Source organism: Haematobia irritans, chromosome 4 (genome assembly GCF_050003625.1).
Source record: "Haematobia irritans isolate KBUSLIRL chromosome 4, ASM5000362v1, whole genome shotgun sequence".
NCBI classification, from domain to species: Eukaryota; Metazoa; Arthropoda; class Insecta; order Diptera; family Muscidae; genus Haematobia; species Haematobia irritans.
In genome coordinates, this window is record NC_134400.1 from 148035619 (window position 1) to 148061343 (window position 25725).

Genomic DNA, 25725 nt, shown 5'->3' on the forward strand with positions numbered 1-25725 from the left:
TTGGGACAAACCTTTATATATAGCCCCCAACACATTTGACGGATGTGATATGGTATCGAAAATTTAGATCTACAAAGTGGGTGCAGGGTATAATATAGTCGGCCCCGCCCGACTTTAGACTTTCCTTACTTGTTTTTAGTATGTTTCAAACATTTTATGAACTAAACGCGAGTATAAAGTTCAATGACCGTACACATAAGTTCATTTTTAACTAAAACAACAGAATGTAACAGAATGAACTACTGTATGGTTAAAATGGTCATGATTTTCTTATTTGCTTTTAGTTATTTTTTCTTCAATGAGAGGGAGTAATTTCGAGAACAACAGTTAAAAAAGTGCAACATGCTACTAAATTTTCCTGGTTTTAACAACACTTCGTGCAAATCTCAAAACTTGGAGTACAAAATAGTTCAATTTTCGCGCGAGGTATGAACATTCTTCCTATAAAACAGTTTGCTTTTTTTCGGTGTGGTGGGTGTTTAAGATTCGACCCGGCCGAACTTAACGCCGTATTTATTTGTTCTGTGTAATTTTCTGTAAAATATCCTATAGAAATAAAAGTTTGTCAAAATTTTCTATAGAAATAAAATGTTGACAAAATTTTCTATAGAAATAAAATGTTGACAAAATATTCTATAGAAATAAAATTTTTACAAAATATTCTATAGAAATAAAATTTTGACAATATTTTCTATAGTAATAAAATTTTGACAAGATATTCTATGGAAGCAAAATTTTCACAGAATTTTCTGTGTAAATAAAATTTTGATAAACGTTTCTATAAAAATAAAATTTTGACAAAATATTCTACAAATATAAAATTTTGACACAATTTTCAATAGAAATAAAATTTTGACAAAATTTTCTATAGAAATATTATATAAGATTTTTTTATTTGGTACTTTTTTTGGTAAGATTTTCCCCAAATGTTGGTAGATTATTTATGGCTCGGGTGGGCGCTTAGTAAGGCCCACAAAAATTGGGTCGTTGATGAATGGAAATAAGTTAAATGGTCAAATGAAACAAAAACAAGTGCATACAGCAGTAAGATCGGCCGGGCCGAATCTTAAATACCCACAACATGAATCAAATATTATAGTTTCCTTTGGAATTCCAGTGCACTAACAGAAACAGTTTCGTTATATTAACGAATTGTGTCGTTAAAAGTCATCCAATGAAACAAATTCGTTCATACAACGAATTTTTTCGTTTATATAACGAATTTTCTATAAATCAAAGTAAATGTTCGTGCTATTAACGAATATTTTCATTATATGAATGAAAATGTTTCGTTATCAATGAAAATTTTTCGTTGGCTGACTTTTAATGAAATTTTCTTTGTGTGTGGGGTTTGATGACAGATATTCTCCTAAATAGAGCAGTTCAACTAGTACACTTTCCGAAGATAAATCTAAAGATTTTACCTATGAAGGCTACATCCGATTCTGGATTTATAAGAACCATTTATTGAAGCAATTCAAAGCCTTTAAAAGGCCAAATTAACGAATTACAATGTACTCTAATTTTTGTTTGTGTTTTAAAGGAATCCTTAACATATCTTGCAGGTGTGCAAGAAAATGATGAAATAACGCCTTGATTTGAAATCTAAAATCTGTAGATTTTCATCACCATTATTTACGAGAAGTAAAATCTGAAAATTTTACATTCAGTTTCAAGCAATTTTCATGATCAGTGCGCCTTCTATACCCTCAAGAAGTGAAATCGGTCTATATGGAGGCCTTATCAAATGGACCGATAAAAACTAAATCCGATACACGTTTTTGTGAGTCTAAAATACCAGTATATTTACAATTTCAGGCAAATCGGATAAAACCTATGGTTTCTAGAAATCCAATGAGTGAAATCGGGAGATTGGTCTTATGGGGGCTATACTAAAACATGGACATGTAGACGCAATTTTCGGCACATGTATTTGTAGTCCTAGAAAACCTCTAGATCTCTAATTTCAGGCAAATTGGATAAAAACTACAGTTTCTATAAGCCCGAGAAGTAAAATCTGGAGATCGGTCTATATGGAGGCTATATCAAAACTTAGACCGATACTCACTATTTTCGGCATACATCTTTATGCTCTTAAAATACCTCTAGATTTCCAATTTCAGGCAAATTGGATAAAAACTACGGTTTCTATAAGCCCAAGAAATAAAATCTGGGGGCTATATCAAAACATGGACCAATACTCACACTTTTTTGGGCATACCACTTTATGCTCTTAAAATACCTCTAGATTTCCAATTTCAGGCAAACTGGATAAAAACTGCGGTTTTTATCAGCCCAAGAAGTAAAATCTGGAGATCGGTTTATATGGGGACTATATCAACATATGGACCTATACTCATCATTTCCGGCATACCTTTTTATGGTCCTAAAATAGTTCTAGATTTCGAATTTCATTCAAATTGGATAAAAACTACGGGTTCTATAAGCCCAAGAAATAAAATTTGGAGATCGGTCTATATGGGGGATATATCAAACCATGGACCGATACTCATACTTCTTTGTGTTCGTAAACTACCTCTAGATTTCCATTTTAACCCTTTCGACCCTAAAGTTGCCTGTGGGCAACTTTTTGTGTTTTGAGACTCACTGGCAGCGTTGTTTTTGTTTTTGTTCATAAAACTCTAACGGTATCGAAAGCTACAAGTGTTTTCTTCAAGTTGAGTGAAAAATCAGCTAATTTGGTTGTCAATTAGTAAAAAAAATTTCATTAATACGCACGTACCTAAAGAAAAAAAAAAATTTGCGAATTTTAAAAGAGGTTTTTATACATGTGACTTTTTTCAAAAATCACAACTAAAATGTTGAAAGTTTTTATTAAATCTATTGTAGTACATGTCAAATAAAATATTTCTGGAAGTCAAATCTTAGATTGCAAAAAAACAACAGATGAGAAATTTTTAAAATTGAAAAGTTGTCTGTGGGCAACTTTGGGCAATTGTGGTAGTAAAATTACATATTTTTGAACCTAAGACCTGGAGAAAAAAGGTTTGAAAAACAATGATTTTGAAAAAATTTTGAACTTCAATTGGGATGTCCCAGTGACGAGAAATGCGGCGATGATGTGGAAAACATATCTGCAGTGCAGTGGGGAATTTGGAAGGAATCGTAAAAAGGGAGGAACATACTAGTGGCAACATACTAGTGGATTAGCACGAATATTGTCGCTTTATAATACTTTGGTTTTTTTACACCGCCAGTTAAATTGACTGGGTTAAAAACAAAAAAAAAACAATTTCGTGAGTCACGCGTGATTCACGCGAAGCCGTGAATGAAATTTAAACGAAATCTAGTGAATATGCGTGAACGGGATTAAAGAAAAATGTGTGGCGCATGAGCGTGAGTAAAAATTAAATTGTGTTCGTGATTGTGAGTGAGTAAACTTTCTCCGAAATCACGCTCCCGATAAAAATTTACTTTCACGATCCAACCCACCCTCACGATCCAACTCACGCTCAAGATAAAATTCACGTTAACGATAAAATTCATGTTCACGATAAAATTCACACTCACGGTAAAACAGACACAAAAAGTCACAATCACTAACAAATTCAAGCTCACCGATTTTAATCACCCTTACTTATTTAATCACGCTTAAGATTTCAATAGCGTGAGTCACGAGAAATTTCGTTAATTACCTGAATTTTATTGAACCACGAAAATTGTCGTGTTCCGAAAATATTCGTGACTCACGAGATTTGTCGTGAATTACGAAAATTGTCGTGAATCGTGCGAAAGCGTGAGACATAAACGACCCGAAATTTTGGCGACTTCAACATGATTAAAAGTAAAAAAAAAAATTTAGCGATACCTATAAAAATTCGGGGTCGAAAGGGTTAAGCAACGTTTTCTATAAGCTTGATAAATAAAATCTGGAGATTGGTCTATATAGGGGCTATATCAAAACAAGGACCGATACTCACTATTTTCGGCATACCTCTTTGTGGCCCTAAAATACCTGACTGAAACTCTGTCCTCTGGGTTAGGTTATATCGGATGAAAAATATATATGGGAGCTATATCTAAATCTAAACCGATTTTTCTGAAATCAATAGCGATTGTATTTGTCCCGAAGAAAGGCCCCATGCCAAATTTGAGGACGATCGGGCTTAAACTGCGAGCTGTACTTTGCACATAAAATTACATATACAGACAGATAGACAGACGGATATCGCTAAATCGCCTGAGAATTTAATTCGAAGACGATCGGTATACTAAACAATGGGTCTAAGACTGTTCCTTCTTGACGTTACATACAAATGCACAAACATATTATAGCCTGTACCACAGTAGTGGTGAAGGGGGTATAAATATGTGGATTTGCAATTGTTTTATTGCACCACCAAAAACTTATATCTAAGACTATGACTATGACTATAAGACCACCTCAATAATGCTGGTGACATTTCTCAGGGTTTCAAAACTTCTCTAAGTGGTTCCACTGCAATGTGGAACGCCGTTCGGACTCGGCTATTAAAAGGAGGTCCCTTGTCATTGAGCTTAACATGGAATCGGGCAGCACTCAGTGATAAGAGAGAAGTTCACCAATGTGGTATCACAATGGACTGAATAGTCTAAGTGAGCCTGATACTTCGGGCTGCCACCTAACCTAACCTAAGAATATGATATTATTTTGTCTACTTTAAACATCCCCGGGTAGATAAAGCTCATCTGGAGTACCATATTGGCAGCTTCGACCTGAATCCGCCGTTCTTACATTTTGGTTGGCTTCTATTGATTCTTTAACTGACAATTTTTGGTACTTTGTCCAGAGCAATAATTGATTGTGTAATCAGGCAATGGCTAATTATCCAATACCAAACGGATGTTTACCCATTCCACAGTGCTCCGGGAGCACTGATGCAGCACCATCATGAACTGAGCCATCTAATGATGTAGCTTTACAAGTGTTTACCTGCCATGTATTTGATGCAATTTAATTAAAATTGTTTTTCTCTTCAACATTTCAGCTCATCGAGGCATTATATCGCCAAGTGTTGTTGAACACACATCACATGTTCAAGTTTCCCAGGACGAAGGAGCGGTGTTGTTGTGTGTTGCACAGGGCTGTCCATCGCCTGAATACAGGTAAGTTCAGTGAACTCGATCAATCTAAGCGGAACGCCAATTACGCCATTAAACGTTGGATAGTTGCAGAGTTTTAATTAAACTTTGGCGAATGCGAAAAATCCCCATTGCAAAATAGTTTGAGATGAGGAAATTGCTTGCGATTACATCATTGCTATGTAAACAAGAATTGCGTATTCTTGAAGAAAACAAGTTCGGCAGGGAAGAATCTTAAACCCCCACCACCATGGTCCCATATACAAGAACGTTCGAATTATCATACATATAGTAAGACGATTTTTGTTACAAATGAATAATGCTATAGAATCGGTTACTATCTTCTCTATAGTAAATTGTGGATATATACAGGACCGTCTTTAACCTTTTAGAGGCCCTGGGTATATTAGTCTAATGAGGCCCCTATGACCTTGAGAGAACACTATTTTGTTATAATAAACAAAAAAAAAAACAAGTATATACGGCCGTAAGTTCGGCCAGGCCGAATCTTATGTACCCCCCACCATGGATTGCGTAGAAACTTCTACGAAGGACTGTCAACCACAATCGAATTAATTGGGTTGTGGTATCTTAAAACTTTTTAGCATCGTTTTCTAAATTGTGAGTTAGTCCATACGTGATATATATTAGACAAAAAAGGTATGTATAGGTAAGTCCACAAATAATTACGAATCAATATGGACTTTTGCACGGTATGTAGAGAGCCACAATTGAAATATGGGGGTCGCTTATATGTGGGCTATATACAATTATGAACTTGATATAGACCAATTTTTGTGTGATTTGGGATCTATTTATCTGAGGGCTATATATAACTATAGACCGATATGGACCTAGTTAGGCATGGTTGTTAACGGCCATATACTAGCACAATGTACCAAATTTCAACTGACTTGGATGAAATTTGCTCCTCCAAGTGGCTCCAAAACCAAATCTCGGGATCGGTTTATATGGGGGCTATATGTGATTATGGACTGATATGGACCACTTTTGGCATGGTTGTTAAATATCATGTACTAACATCACGTACCAAATTTCAACCGAATCGGATGAATTTTGTTCTTCCAAGGGGCTCCGGAGGTCAAATCTGTGGATCGGTTTATATGGGGGCTATATATAATTATGAACCGATTTTGACCAATTTTTGCATGGGTGTTTGAGGCCATATGTTAACCGCACATACCAAATTTCAACCGAATCGGATGAATTTTGCTCTTCCAAGGGGCTCCGGAGGTCAAATCTGTGGATCGGTTTATATGGGGGCTATATATAATTATGGACCGATTTTGACCAATTTTTGCATGGGTGCTTGGGCCAAATGCTAACCCCACATACCAAATTTCAACCGAATCGGATGAAATTTGCTTCTCTTAGAGGCTCCGGAGTTCAAATCTGGGGATCGGTTTATATGGGGGCTATATATAATTATGGACCGATGTGGACCAATTTTTGCATTGTTGCTAGAGACCATATACTAACACCATGTACCCAATTTCTGCCGGATCGGATGAAATTTGCTTCTCTTAGAGGCTCCGCAAGCCAAATCTGGGGAACGGTTTATATGGGGTCTATATATAAGTATGGACCGATGTGGACCAATTTTTGCATGGTTGTTAGAGACCATATATCAACACCATGTACCAAATTCCAGCCAGATCGGATGAAATTTGCTTCTCTTAGAGGTTCGGCAAGCCAAATCGGGGGATCGGTTTATATGGGGGCTATATATAATTATTGACCGATGCACAGTGGTCGGTGCTATATGGAGTTAGCGGCCAAAAATACTTCCCGTGGAGGTACCATCGCACAGTGGTCGATCCCTTTGGCCAAATATAAAAAAGTTAGAAATTTGTCAAAAAGTGTGGCATCACTGTTTCTTATGCGAACAAGGTTTTACAATGTGTATTTGTTTTTGTTTTATTCCATCTGTACTCTTTGAGAACGGCTTCAAAAAGAGAGCAAGTAAGCAGTTGGTTTTTGAAGTGTGAAAAAGTATACAATTAAGTGCACTTTTAAATAAATAAAACAAACAAAAAATTATATCGAAATAAATCGAAATGAATATTGAATTAAATGGTATTAACTATATTTTAAAATAAACAAGTAAGGAAAGTCTAAAGTCGGGCGGGGCCGACTATATTATACCCTGCACCACTTTGTAGATCTAAATTTTCGTTACCATATCACATCCGACAAATGTCTTTGGGGCTATATATAAAGGTTTGTCCCAAATGCATACATTTAAATAGCACTCGATCTAGACAGAATTTGATAGACTACTATAAAATCTATAGACTCAAAATTTAAGTCGGCTACTGCACTAGGGTGGAACACAATGTTAGTAAAAAAATATGGGAAACATTTAAATCTGAAGCAATTTTAAGGAAACTTCGCAAAAGTTTATTTATGATTTATCGCTCGATATATATGTATTAGATGTTTAGGAAAATTACAGTTCTTTTTACAAGTTTTCGACTAAGCAGAGGCGATTTTAAAAGGAAAAATGTTGGTATTTTGACCATTTTTGTCGAAATCAGAAAAATATATATGGGAGCTATAGCTAAATATGAACCGATTTCAACCAAATTGGGCACGCATAGCTACAACGCTAATTCTACTCCCTGTGCAAAATTTCAACTAAATCGGAGTAAAAAATTGGCTCTGTGGTCATATGAGTGTAAATCAGGCGAAAGCTATATATGGGAGCTATATATAAATCTGAACCGATTTCAATAAAATTTGGCACGCATAGCTACAATGCTAAATCTACTTCCTGTGCAAAATTTCAACCAAATTGGGCCAAAACTCTGGCTATTAGAACCATATTAGTCCATATCGGGCGAAAGATATATATGGGAGCTATATCTAAATCTGAACCGATTTCAATCACACTTAACTGCACTACTAATTGTACTCCCAGTGCAAAATTTCAAACAAATTGGGCCAAAACTCTGTCTTCTGGGACCGTATTAGTCCATATCGGCCGAAAGCTATATATGGGAGATATATCTAAATCTGAACCGATTTCAACCAAATTTGGCACACATAGCTACAATGCTAATTCTACTCCCTGTGCAAAATTTCAACTAAATCGGAACAAAAAAAATGGCCTCTGTGGTCATTTGAGTGTAAATCGGACGAAAGCTATATATGGGAGCTATATCTAAATCTGAACCGATTTCAACCAAATTTGACACGCATAGCTATAATGCTAATTCTACTCCCTGTGCAAAATTTCAACTAAATCGGAGCCAAAAATTGGCCTCTGTGGGCAAACGAGTGTAAATCGGGCGAAAGCTATATATGGGAGCTATATCTAAATCTGAACCGATTTGGCTGCTATATTGCAGGTTTTTCGAGACTCATAAAATATTTGGATGTACGGCGGTGAAAAATATATATGGCAGCTATATCTAAATCTGAACCGATTTTTTCCAAAATCAATAGAGATCGTCTTTGAGCCGAAACAGGACCCTATACCAAATTTTAGGACAATTGGACTAAAACTGCGAATTGTACTTTGCACACAAAAATACACCAACAGACAGACAGACAGACAGACAGACAGACAGACAGACAGACAGACATACAGACAGACAGACAGACGGACATCGCTAAATCGACTCAGAATTCAATTCTAAGACGATCGGTATACTAAACGATGGGTCTCAGATTTTTCCTTCTTGGCGTTACATACAAATGCTCAAACTTTTTATACCCTGTACCACAGTAGTGGTGAAGGGTATAAAAAGTGTGCAAAAATTGTTTTAAATTTGTTATAAAATCAATTTTTGTCAGTCTCATTGTTTCGTGTTCGTTCTTTCTTATATGTAAATTTTATGTAGAGTTTTAGTTGGCTTCCCCGCTGAAGTTTCCAACGGGATTTTTTTGGTTTATTAGTCAATATTTCAAGATTCTAAATTGATAAAAATCAGCTGCTTTCTTTTGCCCCCCTTTGTGTTATCTCCCTAATACCGAAGTGGTCTTGTTTTTTATATCCAAATATGAATTTTTGTGTGGTGTTTTTTAACGCTAGTTTACACTGAACATGTAAATTTGATGACTTTTCTTATGTATTTTGATTTGCTGAATTCGAAATTGAAGGTTAAAAATTTTTTTATGAAAACGTTTTTGAGATATTCCGTTATTTTTAGTTTTTCTGACTTTTTCCACTAAACAAATTATACCTCGAGCTAGAAATGTCCGATTATATCTTTGTTTCTACTTGAATGCAAGGTATTGAGATTACGAACAAAAGTGTATAATTGGATATGTGATAAGTTAATTGGTTCAAAATATATCAATGAAAATAGGGCGAATTTTCAAAACCATCGTGTATTACAACTTCATGAAAATCGGATAAAAACTACTGCCCTTGGAGTAAAATCGTGAGATAGGCCTATACGTGGGCTATACCAACACATGGGCTGATTCACCTCATTTCAGTTACATCTATTTGTGATATTAAAATAATTCTAGAATTTAAATTTAGGTAAATCAGATAGATAGTACGTTTTCTAGAAGCCCAAAATAATAAAATCGGAAGGTCGGTATATATAGGGGCTATACTAACACATGAACCTATAACCATCATTTTCTTCACACCTATTTGTGGTCCTAGAATACCTCTGCATTTGAAGTTTAAGGTAAATCGAATAGAAAATACGGTTTCTAGAAGCCCAAGAAGTAAAATCGGGATATCGGTCTATATGAGGGCTATACCAAAACATGGACCGATAGATACCATTTTCGGCACTCCTATTTGTGGTCCTAAAATACCTCTAGATTTCCAATTTCAGGGAAATCAGATTTAAACTGTGGTTCCTAGAAGCCCAAGAAATAAAGTTGGGAGATCGGTCCATATGGGGGCTATACCAAAACATGGACCGATACACACCATTTTCCGCACACCTACTTTTGGTCCTAAAATACCTATACATTTCAATTTCCAGCCAAATCGGATAGAAAATACAGTTTCTAGAAGCCCAATAAGTAAAATCGGGAGATCGGTCTATATGGGGGGCTATACTAAACCGTCATCAATCAATCCCATTTTATCATTAAATAGTCCTGACATAATTATAAAGCCTTGACCGAAGTTTCACGATGCACAGTGGTCGGTGCTATATAGGTATCATCGTGAAACTTCGGTCACGGCTTTATAATTATGTCACGACAATTTAATGATAAAATGGGATTGATTGATGACGTTTTGGTATAGCCCCCCATATAGACCGATCTCCCGATTTTACTTCTTGGGCTTCTAGAAATTGTATTTTCTATCCGATTTGGCTGAAAATTTAAATCTAAAGGTATTTTAGGACCAAAAGTAGGTGAGATGAAAATGGTGTGTATCGGTCCATGTTTTGGTATAGCCCCCATATAGACCGATCCCCCAATTTTACTTCTTGGGCTTCTAGAAACCATAGTTTCTATCCGATTTATCTGAAATTGGAAATCTAGAGATATTTTAGGACCACAAATAGGAGTGCCGAAAATGGTGTCTATCGGTCCATGTTTTTATATAGCCCTCATATAGACCGATATCCCGATTTTACTTCTTGGGCTTCTAGAAACCGTATTTTCTTTCCGATTTGCCTTAAACTTCAAATACAGAGTTATTTTAGGACCACAAATAGGTGTGAAGAAAATAATGGTTATAGGTTCATGTGTTGGTATAGCCCCCATATATACCGATCTTTCGATTTTATTTTTTGGGCTTCTAGAAAAAGTACTTTCTATCCGATTTGTCTAAAATTTAAAATCTAGAATTATTTTAAGATCACAAATAGATGTAACGGAAATGAGGTGAATCAGACCATGTGTTGGTATAGCCCACGTATAGACCGATCTCCCGATTTTACTCCAAGGACAGTAATTTTTATCCGATTTTCATGAAATAGTAAAATAAGATTGTTTTTTTAATTCGCCCTATTTTCATCGATATATTTTGAACCACTTAACTTATCATCTCAATACCTTGCATGCAAGTACAAACAACGATATAATCGGACATTTCTAGCTCGAGGTATAATTTGTTTAGTGAAAGTAGTCTGAAAACCTAAAAATAACGGGATATCTCAAAAACGGTCCCATAAAATTTTTTTTAACCTTCAGTTTCGAATTCAACAAATCAAAATACATAAGAAAAGTCATCAAATGTACATTTTCAGTGTAAACTAGTGTTAGCAAACACCACACAAAAATTCATATTTGGATATAAAAAAACAAGACCACTTCGGTATTAGGGAGATAACAAAAGGGGGGCAAAAAAAAGCAGCTTCTTTTTATCAATTTAGCATCTTTAAATATTAACTAATAAACCACAAAAAATCCCATTGGAGACTTCAGGGGGGAATACAACTAAAACTCTACATGAATTTTACATATAAGAACGAACGAACACGAAACAATGAGACTGACAAAATTTGATTTTATAACAAATTTAAAACAATTTGTACACACTTCTTTTATTCTAAAATATAGTTAATACCATTTAATTCAATAATCATTTCGATTTATTTCGATATCATTTTTGTCTTTTGTTTTATTTATCTAAAATTGCCCTTAGTTTTATACTTTTTCACACTTCAAAAACCAACTGCTTACTTGCTCTCTCTTTGAAGCCGTTCTCAAAGAGTACAGATGGAATAAAACAAAAACAAATACATATTGTAAAACCTTGTTTACATAAGAAACAGTGATGCAACACTTTTTGACAAATTACTAACTTTGATTTTTATTTTTGGCCAAAGGGATCGACCACTGTGCACTGGTTAGTTAAAAATAACTCGCTAATAGGTTCACTCTTCTCTGAGTGTACACTGTTAGAAAAATATGTTTTTCATATGTTCCGATATAAACAAAATGTGTTTCGGGCACAATTTTTAAACACAATATATTTAAGTGCAAACATGTAATGTTCCTAAACTAACACTAAATGTTTGGGACACATATGTTAATATATTAGAACATATTATGTTTGGGGCATGAATGTTTCATAAAAATAATATATGTGAATGTAAACATATATAAATTTACAAATTTAGAGTAAACATATATATGTTGTGATATTTTATTCAGAGAGCGACAGAGAGAGAGAGAGAGAGTATAGAGAAAGAAATAGAGATGGAAACCGGGAGGGTTGACGAGAGATATCAACATAACACAGCGAGAGAATCAAAAGAGAGCAATTTCTGTGAAACTGCTTGTATGTTGTTTCGGAAAGTCTAAATATTATTTAATTTGAATACTCGTGTAAAGAGAATAGACATTCGGAAGCGGGCATTAAGTTCGAGTTTTGCTAAAAAATTGAAAAAGGTTATTTTCTTTAAAATGAATTATTAAAGAAAAGTAAAAGGCAAAACAGGGCCATTTTAGAACGATAATGCCAACTTAATACCGGCCTTAAGGGTAAAAATGAAATTAAGTACAAAACACGATAAGTTTTAAATGCATTTAAAATGGTGGTAAATGCTTCCAACATTTCAAGCTTTTATACCAAAAACAGTTTTTTGCTACAAAATTGTTATTTTTGCAATAAAAAAAAATTATCCAAAAGCTCAGTCCATTTCGTTTATATCAAGCACTGTTCTTTTCTGACTGTAAATCTTTAATAACATACATTTCGAAGTTTCATTGTAAAAATTTTATTTAATAATATAAAAATATAAATACAAAAATTAAAAAAACAAGTATATACGGCCGTAAGTTCGGCCAGGCCGAAGCTTATGTACCCTCCATCATGGATTGCGTAGAAACTTCTTCTAAACACTGCCATCCAGAATCGAATTACTTAAGTTGCGGTAACGCTTGCCGATGGCAAGGTATCTTAAAACCTCCTAACACCATCTTCTAAATTGTATGTAAGTCCATACGTGCTATATATTTAATCAAAAAAGATCGATCCAATACGTATATAATTCAGTTTGACAAAGTAGACATAAAATTTTTACAAAATTTTCTACAGAAATAAAATTTTAACAAAATTTTCTATAGAAATAAAATTTTCACAAAATTTTCTATAGAAATAACAATTTTGACAAAATTTTCTATAGAAAGAAAATTTTGACAAAAATTCCTACAGAAATTAAATTTTAACAAAATTTTCTATAGAAATAAACTTTTGACAAAATTTTGTATAGAAATAAAATCTTGGTAGATTATTTTTGGCTCGAGTGGCAACCATGATTATGAACTAAATAAAATTTGAACAAAATTTTCTATAGAAATAAAATTCTGACAATGATGAAAATTTTATTATGAACCGAATAAAATTTTAACAAAATTTTCTCTATAAATAAAATTTTGACAAAATTTTCTATAGAAATAAAATTTTGGTAGATTATTTTTGGCTCTAGTGGCAACCATGATTATGAACCGATATGGACCAATTTTTGTGTGATTGGACCAATTTTGGTATGGTTGTTAGCGACCATATACTAACACCACGTTCCTAATTTGAACCGGATCGGAAGAATTTTGCTCCTCCAAGAGGCTCCGGAGGTCAAATCTGGAGAACGTTTTATATGGGGGCTATATGTATATAATTATGGACCGATATGGACCAATTCTGCCACGGTTGTTAAAGATCATATACTAACACCATGTTCCAAATTACAACCGGATTGGATGAAATTGGCTTTTCTTGGAGACTTCGAAAGCCAAATCTGGGGATCGGTTTATATGGGGTCTATATATAATTATGGACCGATGTGGACCAATTTTTGCATGGTTGTTAGAGACCATATACCAAAATCATGTACCAAATTTCAGGCGGATCGGATGAAATTTGCTTCTCTTTGAGGCTCCGCAACCCAAATCTGGGGTTCGGTTTATATGGGCGCTATATATAATTATGGACCGATGTGGACCAATTTTTGCACGGTTGTTGGGGACCATATACCAATACCATGTACCAAATTTCAGCCGGATCGGATGCAATTTGCTTCTCTTTGAGGCTTCGCAAGCCAAATCTGGCGTCGGTTTATATGGGGGCTATATATAATTGTGGACCAATGTGGACCAATTTTTGCATGATTGTTAGATACCATATACCAACACCATGTACCAAATTTCAGCCGGATCGGATGAAATATCCTTCTCTTAGAGGCTTCACAAGCCAAATCTGGGGATCGGTTTATATGGGGGCTATATATAATTAAGGACCGATATAGACCAATTTTTGCATGGTTGTTAGAGACCATATACCAACATCATGTACCAAATTTCAGCCGGATCGGATGAAATTTTCTTCCCTTTGAGGCTCGGCAAGCCAAATCTGGGGATCGGTTTATATGGGGGCTATATATAATTATGGACCGATGTGAACCAATTTTTGCACGGTTGTTAGAGACCATATACTAACACCATGTACCAAATTTCAGCCGGATCGGATGAAATTTGCTTCTCTTTTAGGCTTCGCAAGCCAAATCTGGGGATCGGTTTATATGGGGGCTATATAAAATTATGGACCGATATAGACCAATTTTTGCATGGTTGTTAGAGACCATATACCAACACCATATACCAAATTTCAGCCGGATCGGATGAAATATGCCTCTGTTAGAGGCTCCACAAGCCAAATCTGAGGGTCCCTTTATATGGGGGCTATACGTAAAAGTGGACCGATATGGTCCATTTTCAACACCATCCGACCTACATCGATAACAACTACTTGTGCCAAGTTTCAAGTCGATGGCTTGTTTCGTTCGGAAGTTAGCGTGATTTCAACAGACGGACGGACGGACGGACGGACGGACATGCTTAGATCGACTCAGAATTTCACCACGACCCAGAATATATATACTTTATGGGGTCTTAGAGCAATATTTCGATGTGTTACAAACGGAATGACAAAGTTAATATACCCCCATCCTATGATGGAGGGTATAAAAATTGGTGTTCGGTCGGAGTAGGGATTGAACCCAGGGCCTTTTGCATGCAAGGCGGACATGCTAACCACTGCTCCACGTGGCCAACAAATATATGTTTCTGTTGAATAATGTTTTGTTTGCATCGGCTCGTGGGCGCTGCAAACTATGCTATATAAATGTAACTTATAACGATATTTGTCTATTGGTAACTATAACAGCTACGTAGCCCAGTGGTAGTGTGTTGGCTTACAAATTGCATGGTTCCCGGTTCGATTCTCAGTCCAGGCGAAAGGTAAAATTATAAAATTGAATAATTTCTTCAACATTATTTGTATTACAGAAAAAGGTGCCAAGATCTAAAAAAACTCGTGGAAGTGAAAATTATGTGAGGGAATGAGCACAATCTTCTTTGGGGAAAATTCTTCCAAGCATATAATATTTTTGGGCTCAAAATGCTTCACAACATATATGTTCACATAAAACAAACATATTAATGTTTCGGCAGTATCCACTAATATATGTGCGTCCTGCAAACTATGTTTGGAACATATGTTAGAGAAGCGATTTTTTCTGAGGGTGTATGTATTTGGGACAAACCTTTATATATAGCCCCCGACACATTTGACGGATGTGATATGGTATCGGAAATTTAGATCTACAAAGTGGTGCAGGGTATAATATAGTCGGCCCCGCCCGACTTTAGACTTTCCTTACTTGTTTTTGTATATTTTTCACCGTTTTTATACCCTTCACCACTACTGTGGTACAGGGTATAATAAGTTTGTGCATTTGTATGTAACGCCAAGAAGGAGTAATCATAGATCAACCTTTTAGTATACGGATCGGCTTAGAATTAAATTCTGAGTCGATTTAGCGATGTCCGTCTGTTGATGTATTTTTGTGTGCAAAGTACAGCTCGCAGTTTTAGTCCGATTTTTTTAAAATTTGGAATAGGGTCCTGTTGCGGCTCAAAGACGATCCCTATTGATTTTGGAAAAAATCGGTTCAGATTTAGATATAGCTGCCATATATAATTTTCACCGATCTGGTCATAATTGGCGTGTATATCAACCGATCTTCCTCAAATTCCGTACATCCGAATATTTTATGAGTCTCGAAAAACTTGCAAAATATCAGCCAAATCGGTACAGATTTAGATATAGCTCCCATATATAGCTTTCTCCCGATTTACACTAAATTGCCACAGAGGCCAATTTTTAGCTCCGATTTAGTTGAAATTTTGCATAGGGAGTAGAATTTGCATTGTAACTATGCGTGCCAAATTTGGTTGAAATCGGTTCAGATTTGGATATATCTCCCATATATAGCTTTCGCCCGATTTACACTCATATGACCACAGAGGCCAATTTTTAACTCCGATTTAGTTGAAATATTGCACAGGGAGTAGAATTAGCATTGTAGCTATGCGTGCCAAATTTGGTTGACATCGGTTCAGATTTAGATATAGCTCCCATATATATGTTTTTCTGATTTCGACAAAAATGGTACCAACCAACATTTGCCTTGTTAAATCGCCACTGCTTAGTCGAAAAGTTGTAAAAATGACTCTAATTTTCCTATACTTCTAATACAGGTATATCGAGCGATAAATCATAAATAAACTTTTGCGAAGTTTTCTTAAAATTGCTTCAGATTTACTAACATTGTTTTAGATCTACTAAGTGGTGCAGGGTATAATATAGTCGGCCCCGCCCGACTTTAGACTTTCCTTACTTGTACGTTCCGATTACTTTCATCGAACCAAGAAAAAAATTGCGCACATAATGCTAAAATGATAAACAAAACACATGCTCTTTGTTCCGAATGTCGGAATACTCATTCTACTATTCAAATTAAATAATATTTAGACTTAAGCATATCAAATTTTTGGCCTTATCATAAAACAGTTTTCCGAAACAACATACAAACGGTTTCACAGAAATTCTCTCATTTGATTCTCTCGCTGTGTTATGTTGATATCTTTCGTCAACCCTCCCGGTTTCCATCTCTCTTTCTTTCTCTAAACTCTCTCTGTCGCTCTGTAAATAAAATATCACAACATATATATGCTTATTCGAAATTTGTAAATTTATATATGTTTACATTCACACATATTATTTTTATGAAACATTCATGCCCCAAACATAATAAAGGGTGATTCTTTTGAGGTTAGGATTTTCATGCATTAGTATTTGACAGATCACGTGGGATTTCAGACATGGTGTCAAAGAGAAAGATGCTCAGTATGCTTTGACATTTCATCATGAATAGACGAACGATCTGCCACAACGTCGAATTTTCAGTGAATGGGCCCTAGAAAAGTTGGCAGAAAATCCGCTTTTTTATCGACAAATTTTGTTCAGCGATGAGGCTCATTTCTGGTTGAATGGCTACGTAAATAAGCAAAATTGCCGCATTTGGAGTGAAGAGCAACCAGAAGCCGTTCAAGAACTGCCCATGCATCCCGAAAAATGCACTGTTTGGTGTGGTTTGTACGCTGGTGGAATCATTGGACCGTATTTTTTCAAAGATGCTGTTGGACGCAACGTTACGGTGAATGGCGATCGCTATCGTTCGATGCTAACAAACTTTTTGTTGCAAAAAATGGAAGAACTGAACTTGGTTGACATGTGGTTTCAACAAGATGGCGCTACATGCCACACAGCTCGCGATTCTATGGCCATTTTGAGGGAAAACTTCGGAGAACAATTCATCTCAAGAAATGGACCGGTAAGTTGGCCACCAAGATCATGCGATTTGACGCCTTTAGACTATTTTTTGTGGGGCTACGTCAAGTCTAAAGTCTACAGAAATAAGCCAGCAACTATTCCAGCTTTGGAAGACAACATTTCCGAAGAAATTCGGGCTATTCCGGCCGAAATGCTCGAAAAAGTTGCCCAAAATTGGACTTTCCGAATGGACCACCTAAGACGCAGCCGCGGTCAACATTTAAATGAAATTATCTTCAAAAAGTAAATGTCATGGACCAATCTAACGTTTCAAATAAAGAACCGATGAGATTTTGCAAATTTTATGCGTTTTTTAAAAAAAAAAGTTATCAAGCTCTTAACAAATCACCCTTTATATTCTAACATATTAACATATGTGTCCCAAATATTTAGTGTTAGTTTAGGAACATTACATGTTTCCACTTAAATATATTGTGTTTAAAAATTGTCCCCGAAACACATTTTGATTATATCGGAACATATGAAAAACATATTTTTCTAACAGTGTAGCATACATAAACCGATCCCCAGATTTACTTCATAAGCATTCTGAAGAATAAGTTTTTCCTAACCAGTGACATTGGTATTCACTTTCTATTGTGTAAAATAAATTCCAGATGATTGAAGAAATAAAAAAACAATAAGACAGTTTAAGATGTTTGTGGTAAATTTATGGTAATAGAAGAGCTAAAAAGATCGAGAAAAGCTAATTAGTGCTTGTGGCCGATGTAAAGTATACATCTTTCAGCAGTAACAATCCATTTCTCTTGGGTAACAACAACATCTGAAATTTTTATGGAATTCTTAAAACACTGCTTGCTTGTCATTCCAGGACATAGTCTTATATTAAGCGTCATACTATGTTACAAGCAGTGTGCACGAAAGCTCTTGGGGCTTAGAAAAAGGAAACAAAAGAGAAATAAAAATTGGAAATATGATTATGATTTGTATTTATGTGTGTGTGTAGTAACAATAAATAAATCATTTCTTTCATTCCTTTGGCATTGTGAAAATAATGGGGCAATAAGGAATTTTATGAAATAAAAGAAATCCTAAGGAAGAAACACAACCATTTCCATCAAAGCCAAGTAACAAAGCATTCTGCTCTTCGAATACGTTCCTACCCAGCTTCCAAATGATGTTCATTCTTGAGACATAAAACGTGCTACAATTAGCGTCCTTGTTTATTGCAGCCACAAGATTGCCTCAATTGCATATAGCAAATATCGCAATAATAAACAGAATAATGTGGAAGAAAATCCTTGTTTTAGCGATCACAATACTGTCATAATTATCCATCTTCTGTATATACACGCAAAGAAATAAAACGTTTGGAAAACGTGTACCGAAAACGTTTTTCTTTTTTTAGAGTTTTTTGGATTTTCATCGAAAATTTTAAACTTTTATCACCAACAAAATTAGTTTGTTAAAAAAATTTTATTTTTTCAATAATGTTTTTTTTTTTTTGAACCAACAACACAGTCCATTTCGTTTATATTAAGCACAGTTCTTTTCTGACTTTAAGTCTTAATAAGACACATTTTACAGTTTCATAGTAAAATCTTATCGGAATCTTCCTAACATATCTGGAATATATGTAAAAAAAAAAACAAGTAAGTAACAGGTTGGCTGATAAGTCCCCGGTCTAACAAAGAAAAATACATTTTTTTTGTCAAAATTCGTTTTTCTTATTCAACATAGTTCCCTTAGAGAGCGATACAACGATTATAACGACCTTCCAATTTTTGATACCATTTTGGTAGTACTCCTTCGGTTTTGCCTCAAAATAGGCCTCAGTTTCGGCGATCTCCTCTTCATTGCAGCCAAATTTTTTCCCTGCGAGCATCCTTTTGACGTCTGAGAACAAGAAAAAGTCGCTGGGAGCCAGATCTGGAGAATACGGTGGGTGAGGAAGCAATTCGAAGCCCAATTCATGAATTTTTGCCATCGTTCTCAATGAGTTGTGGCACGGTGCGTTGTCTTGGTGGAACAACACTTTTTATACCCTGCTCCACACTGAACAGGGTATTATAAGTTAGTGCATATGTTTGCAACACCCAGAAGGAGACGAGATAGACACATGGTGTCTTTGCCAAAAATGCTCAGGGTGGGCTCTTGAGTCGATATAGCGATGTCCCTCTGTCCGTCTGTCCGCGAAAACATTTTTGTAATCAAAGTCTAGGTCGCAGTTTTAGTCCAATCGACTTCAAATATGGCACAAGTATGTGTTTTGGCTCAGAATAGATCCCTATTGATTTTGGAAGAAATTGGTTCAGATTTAGATATAGCTCCCATATATATATTTCGCCCGATATGGACTTATATGGCCCCAGAAGCCAGAGTTTTAACCTAATTTACTTACAATTTTGCACAAGAAGAACAATTAGGACTATAGTCAAGTGTGCCAAGTTTTACTGAAATCGGTTCAGATTTAGATATAGCTCCCATATATATCTTTCGCCCGATATGGACTAATACTGTCCCAGAAGCCAGAGTTTTACCCCAATTTGGTTGAAGTTTTGCACAGGGAGTAGAATTAGCTTTGTAGCTATGCGTGCCAAATTTGGTTGAAATCGGTTCAGATTTAGATATAGCTCCAATATATAGCTTTCGGCCGATTTACACTCATATGACCACAGAGGCCAATTTTTTGGTCCGATTTAGATGAAATTTTGCACAGGGAGCAGAGTTAGCATTGTAGCTATGCGTGCTAAATTTGGTTGAAATCGGTTCAAATTTAGATATATCTCCCATATATAGCTTTCGCCCGATTTACACTCATATGACCACAGATGCCAATTTTTAACTCCGATTTAGTTGAAATTTTGCACAGGGAGTAGAATTAGCATTGTTTCTATGCGTGCCAAATTATGTTGAAATCGGTTCAGATTTAGATATATCTCCCATATATAGCTTTCGCCCGATTTACACTCATATGACCACAGAGGCCAATTTTTAACTCCGATTTAGTTGAAATTTTGCATAGGGAGTAGAATTAGCGTTGTAACTATGCGTGCCAAATTTGCTTGAAATCGGTTCAGATTTGGATATATCTCCCATATAAAGCTTTCGCCCGATTTACACTCATATGACCACAGAGGCCAATTTTTAACTCCGATTTAGTTGAAATTTTGGACAGGGAGTAGAATTAGCATTGTTGCTATGCGTGCCAAATTTGGTTGAAATCGGTTCATATTTAGATATATCTCCCATATATAGCTTTCGCCCGATTTACACTCATATGACCACAGAGGCCAATTTTTAACTCCGATTTAGTTGAAATTTTGCACAGGTAGTAGAATTAGCATTGTAGCTATGCGTGCCAAATTTGGTTGAAATCGGTTCAGATTTAGATATAGCTCCCATATATATGTTTTTCTGATTTAGACAAAAATGGTCAAAATACCAACATTTTCCTTGTAAAATCGCCACTGCTTAGTCGAAAAGTTGTAAAAATGACTCTAATTTTCCTAAACTTCTAATACATATATATCGAGCGATAAATCATAAATAAACTTTTTCGAAGTTTCCTTAAAATTGCTTCAGATTTAAACGTTTCCCATATTTTTATACCCTCCATCATAGGATGGGGGTATATTAACTTTGTCATTCCGTTTGTAACACATCGAAATATTGCTCTAAGACCCCATAAAGTATATATATTCTGGGTCGTGGTGAAATTCTGAGTCGATCTAAGCATGTCCGTCCGTCCGTCCGTCCGTCCGTCCGTCCGTCTGTTGAAATCACGCTAACTTCCGAACGAAACAAGCTATCAACTTGAAACTTGGCACAAGTAGTTGTTATCGATGTAGGTCGGATGGTATTGAAAATGGGCCATATCGGTCCACTTTTACGTATAGCCCCCATATAAAGGGACCCTCAGATTTGGCTTGTGGAGCCTCTAACAGAAGCCTATTTCATCCGATCCGGCTGAAATTTGGTACATGGTGTTGGTATATGGTCTCTAACAACCATGCAAAAATTGGTCCACATCGGTCCATAATTATATATAGCCCCCATATAAACCGATCCCCAGATTTGGCTTGCGGAGCCTAAAAGAGAAGCAAATTTCATCCGATCCTGCTGAAATTTGGTACATGGTGTTGGTATATGGTCTCTAACAACCATGCAAAAATTGGTCCACATCGGTCCATAATTATATATAGCCCCCATATTAACCGATCCCCAGATTTGGCTTGCGGAGCCTAAAAGAGAAGCAAATTTCATCCGATCCGGCTGAAATTTGGTACATGGTGTTGGTATATGGTCTCTAACAACCACGCAAAAATTGGTCCACATCGGTCCATAATTATATATAGCCCCCATATAAACCGATCCCCATATTTGGCTTGCGGAGCCTCAAAGAGAAGCAAATTTCATCCGATCTGGCTGAAATTTGGTACATGATGTTGGTATATGGTCTCTAACGACCATGTAAAAATTGGTCCATATCGGTCCTTAATTATATATAGCCCCCATATAAACCGATCCCCAGATTTAGCTTGTGGAGCCTCTAAGAGAAGCATATTTCATCCGATCCGGCTGAAATTTGGTACATGGTGTTGGTATATGGTCTCTAACAATAATGCAAAAATTGGTCCACATCGGTCCATAATTATATATAACCCCCATATAAACCGATCCCCAGATTTGGCTTGCGGAGCCTCAAAGAGAAGCAAATTTCATCCGATCTGCCTGAAATTTGGTACATGATGTTGGTATATGGTCTCTAACAACCATGCAAAAATTGGTCCACGTCGGTTCATAATTATATATATATAAACCGATCCCCAGATTTGGCTTGCGAAGTCTCCAAGAGAAGCAAATTTCATCCAAGCCGGTTGTAATTTGGAACATGGTGTTAGTATATGATCTTTAACAACCGTGCCCGAATTGGTCCATATCGGTCCATAATTATATATAGCCCCCATATAAAACGTTCTCCAGATTTGACCTCCGGAGCCTCTTGGAGGAGCAAAATTCATCTGATCCGGTTCAAATTAGGAACGTGGTGTTAGTATATGGTCGCTAACAACCATACCAAAATTGGTCCAATCACACAAAAATTGGTCCATATCGGTTCATAATCATGGTTGCCACTAGAGCCAAAAATAATCTACCAAAATTTTATTTCTATAGAAAATTTTGTCAAAATTTTATTTATAGAGAAAATTTTGTTAAAATTTTATTCGGTTCATAATAAAATTTTCATCATTGTCAGAATTTTATTTCTATAGAAAATTTTGTTCAAATTTTATTTAGTTCATAATCATGGTTGCCACTCGAGCCAAAAATAATCTACCAAGATTTTATTTCTATACAAAATTTTGTCAAAAGTTTATTTCTATAGAAAATTTTGTTAAAATTTAATTTCTGTAGAAATTTTTGTCAAAATTTTCTTTCTATAGAAAATTTTGTCAAAATTGTTATTTCTATAGAAAATTTTGTGAAAATTTTATTTCTATAGAAAATTTTGTTAAAATTTTATTTCTGTAGAAAATTTTGTAAAAATTTTATGTCTACTTTGTCAAACTGAATTATATACGTATTGGATCGATCTTTTTTGATTAAATATATAGCACGTATGGACTTACATACAATTTAGAAGATGGTGTTAGGAGGTTTTAAGATACCTTGCCATCGGCAAGCGTTACCGCAACTTAAGTAATTCGATTCTGGATGGCAGTGTTTAGAAGAAGTTTCTACGCAATCCATGATGGAGGGTACATAAGCTTCGGCCTGGACGAACTTACGGCCGTATATACTTGTTTTTTTTTTTAATTTTTGTATTTATATTTTTATATTATTAAATGAAATTTTTACAATGAAACTTCGAAATGTATGTTATTAAAGATTTACAGTCAGAAAAGAACAGTGCTTGATATAAACGAAATGGACTGAGCTTTTGGATAATTTTTTTTTATTGCACAAATAACAATTTTGTAGCAAAAAACTGTTTTTGGTATAAAAGCTTGAAATGTTGGAAGCATTTACCACCATTTTAAATGCATTTAAAACTTATCGTGTTTTGTACTTAATTTCATTTTTACCCTTAAGGCCGGTATTAAGTTGGCATTATCGTTCTAAAATGGCCCTGTTTTGCCTTTTACTTTTCTTTAATAATTCATTTTAAAGAAAATAACCTTTTTCAATTTTTTAGCAAAACTCGAACTTAATGCCCGCTTCCGAATGTCTATTCTCTTTACACGAGTATTCAAATTAAATAATATTTAGACTTTCCGAAACAACATACAAGCAGTTTCACAGAAATTGCTCTCTTTTGATTCTCTCGCTGTGTTATGTTGATATCTCTCGTCAACCCTCCCGGTTTCCATCTCTATTTCTTTCTCTATACTCTCTCTCTCTCTCTCTGTCGCTCTCTGAATAAAATATCACAACATATATATGTTTACTCTAAATTTGTAAATTTATATATGTTTACATTCACATATATTATTTTTATGAAACATTCATGCCCCAAACATAATATGTTCTAACATATTAACATATGTGTCCCAAACATTTAGTGTTAGTTTAGGAACATTACATGTTTGCACTTAAATATATTGTGTTTAAAAATTGTGCCCGAAACACATTTTGTTTATATCGGAACATATGAAAAACATATTTTTCTAACAGTGTACACTCAGAGAAGAGTGAACCTATTAGCGAGTTATTTTTAACTAACCAGTGCACAGTGGTCGATCCCTTTGGCCAAAAATAAAAATCAAAGTTAGTAATTTGTCAAAAAGTGTTGCATCACTGTTTCTTATGTAAACAAGGTTTTACAATATGTATTTGTTTTTGTTTTATTCCATCTGTACTCTTTGAGAACGGCTTCAAAGAGAGAGCAAGTAAGCAGTTGGTTTTTGAAGTGTGAAAAAGTATAAAACTAAGGGCAATTTTAGATAAATAAAACAAAAGACAAAAATGATATCGAAATAAATCGAAATGATTATTGAATTAAATGGTATTAACTATATTTTAGAATAAAAAAAGTGTGTACAAATTGTTTTAAATTTGTTATAAAATCAAATTTTGTCAGTCTCATTGTTTCGTGTTCGTTCGTTCTTATATGTAAAATTCATGTAGAGTTTTAGTTGTATTCCCCCCTGAAGTCTCCAATGGGATTTTTTGTGGTTTATTAGTTAATATTTAAAGATGCTAAATTGATAAAAAGAAGCTGCTTTTTTTTGCCCCCCTTTGTGTTATCTCCCTAATACCGAAGTGGTCTTGTTTTTTTATATCCAAATATGAATTTTTGTGTGGTGTTTGTTAACACTAGTTTACACTGAAAATGTACATTTGATGACTTTTCTTATGTATTTTGATTTGTTGAATTCGAAACTGAAGGTTAAAAAAAATTTTTATGGGACCGTTTTTGAGATATCCCGTTATTTTTAGGTTTTCAGACTTCTTTCACTAAACAAATTATACCTCGAGCTAGAAATGTCCGATTATATCGTTGTTTGTACTTGCATGCAAGGTATTGAGATGATAAGTTAAGTGGTTCAAAATATATCGACGAAAATAGGGCGAATTAAAAAAACAATCTTATTTTACTATTTCATGAAAATCGGATAAAAATTACAGTCCTTGGAGTAAAATCGGGAGATCGGTCTATACGTGGGCTATACCAACACATGGTCTGATTCACCTCATTTCCGTTACATCTATTTGTGATCTTAAAATAATTCTAGATTTTAAATTTTAGACAAATCGGATAGAAAGTACTTTTTCTAGAAGCCCAAAAAATAAAATCGAAAGATCGGTATATATGGGGGCTATACCAACACATGAACCTATAACCATTATTTTCTTCACACCTATTTGTGGTCCTAAAATAACTCTGTATTTGAAGTTTAAGGCAAATCGGAAAGAAAATACGGTTTCTAGAAGCCCAAGAAGTAAAATCGGGATATCGGTCTATATGAGGGCTATATAAAAACATGGACCGATAGACACCATTTTCGGCACTCCTATTTGTGGTCCTAAAATATCTCTAGATTTCCAATTTC

At 35.1% G+C, this 25725-nt stretch overlaps 1 protein-coding gene across 1 annotated transcript in view; it reads left to right on the forward strand.

The window, feature by feature from the left end:
* Dscam2 (Down syndrome cell adhesion molecule 2) overlaps positions 1-25725 on the forward strand; it is a 210552-nt gene that overhangs the window by 15522 nt on the left and 169305 nt on the right. Inside the window, exon 4 of the mRNA XM_075307282.1 lies at positions 4989-5106. Coding sequence (XP_075163397.1) covers positions 4989-5106 — 118 coding nt within the window. The remainder of the gene's footprint in view (positions 1-4988; positions 5107-25725) is intronic.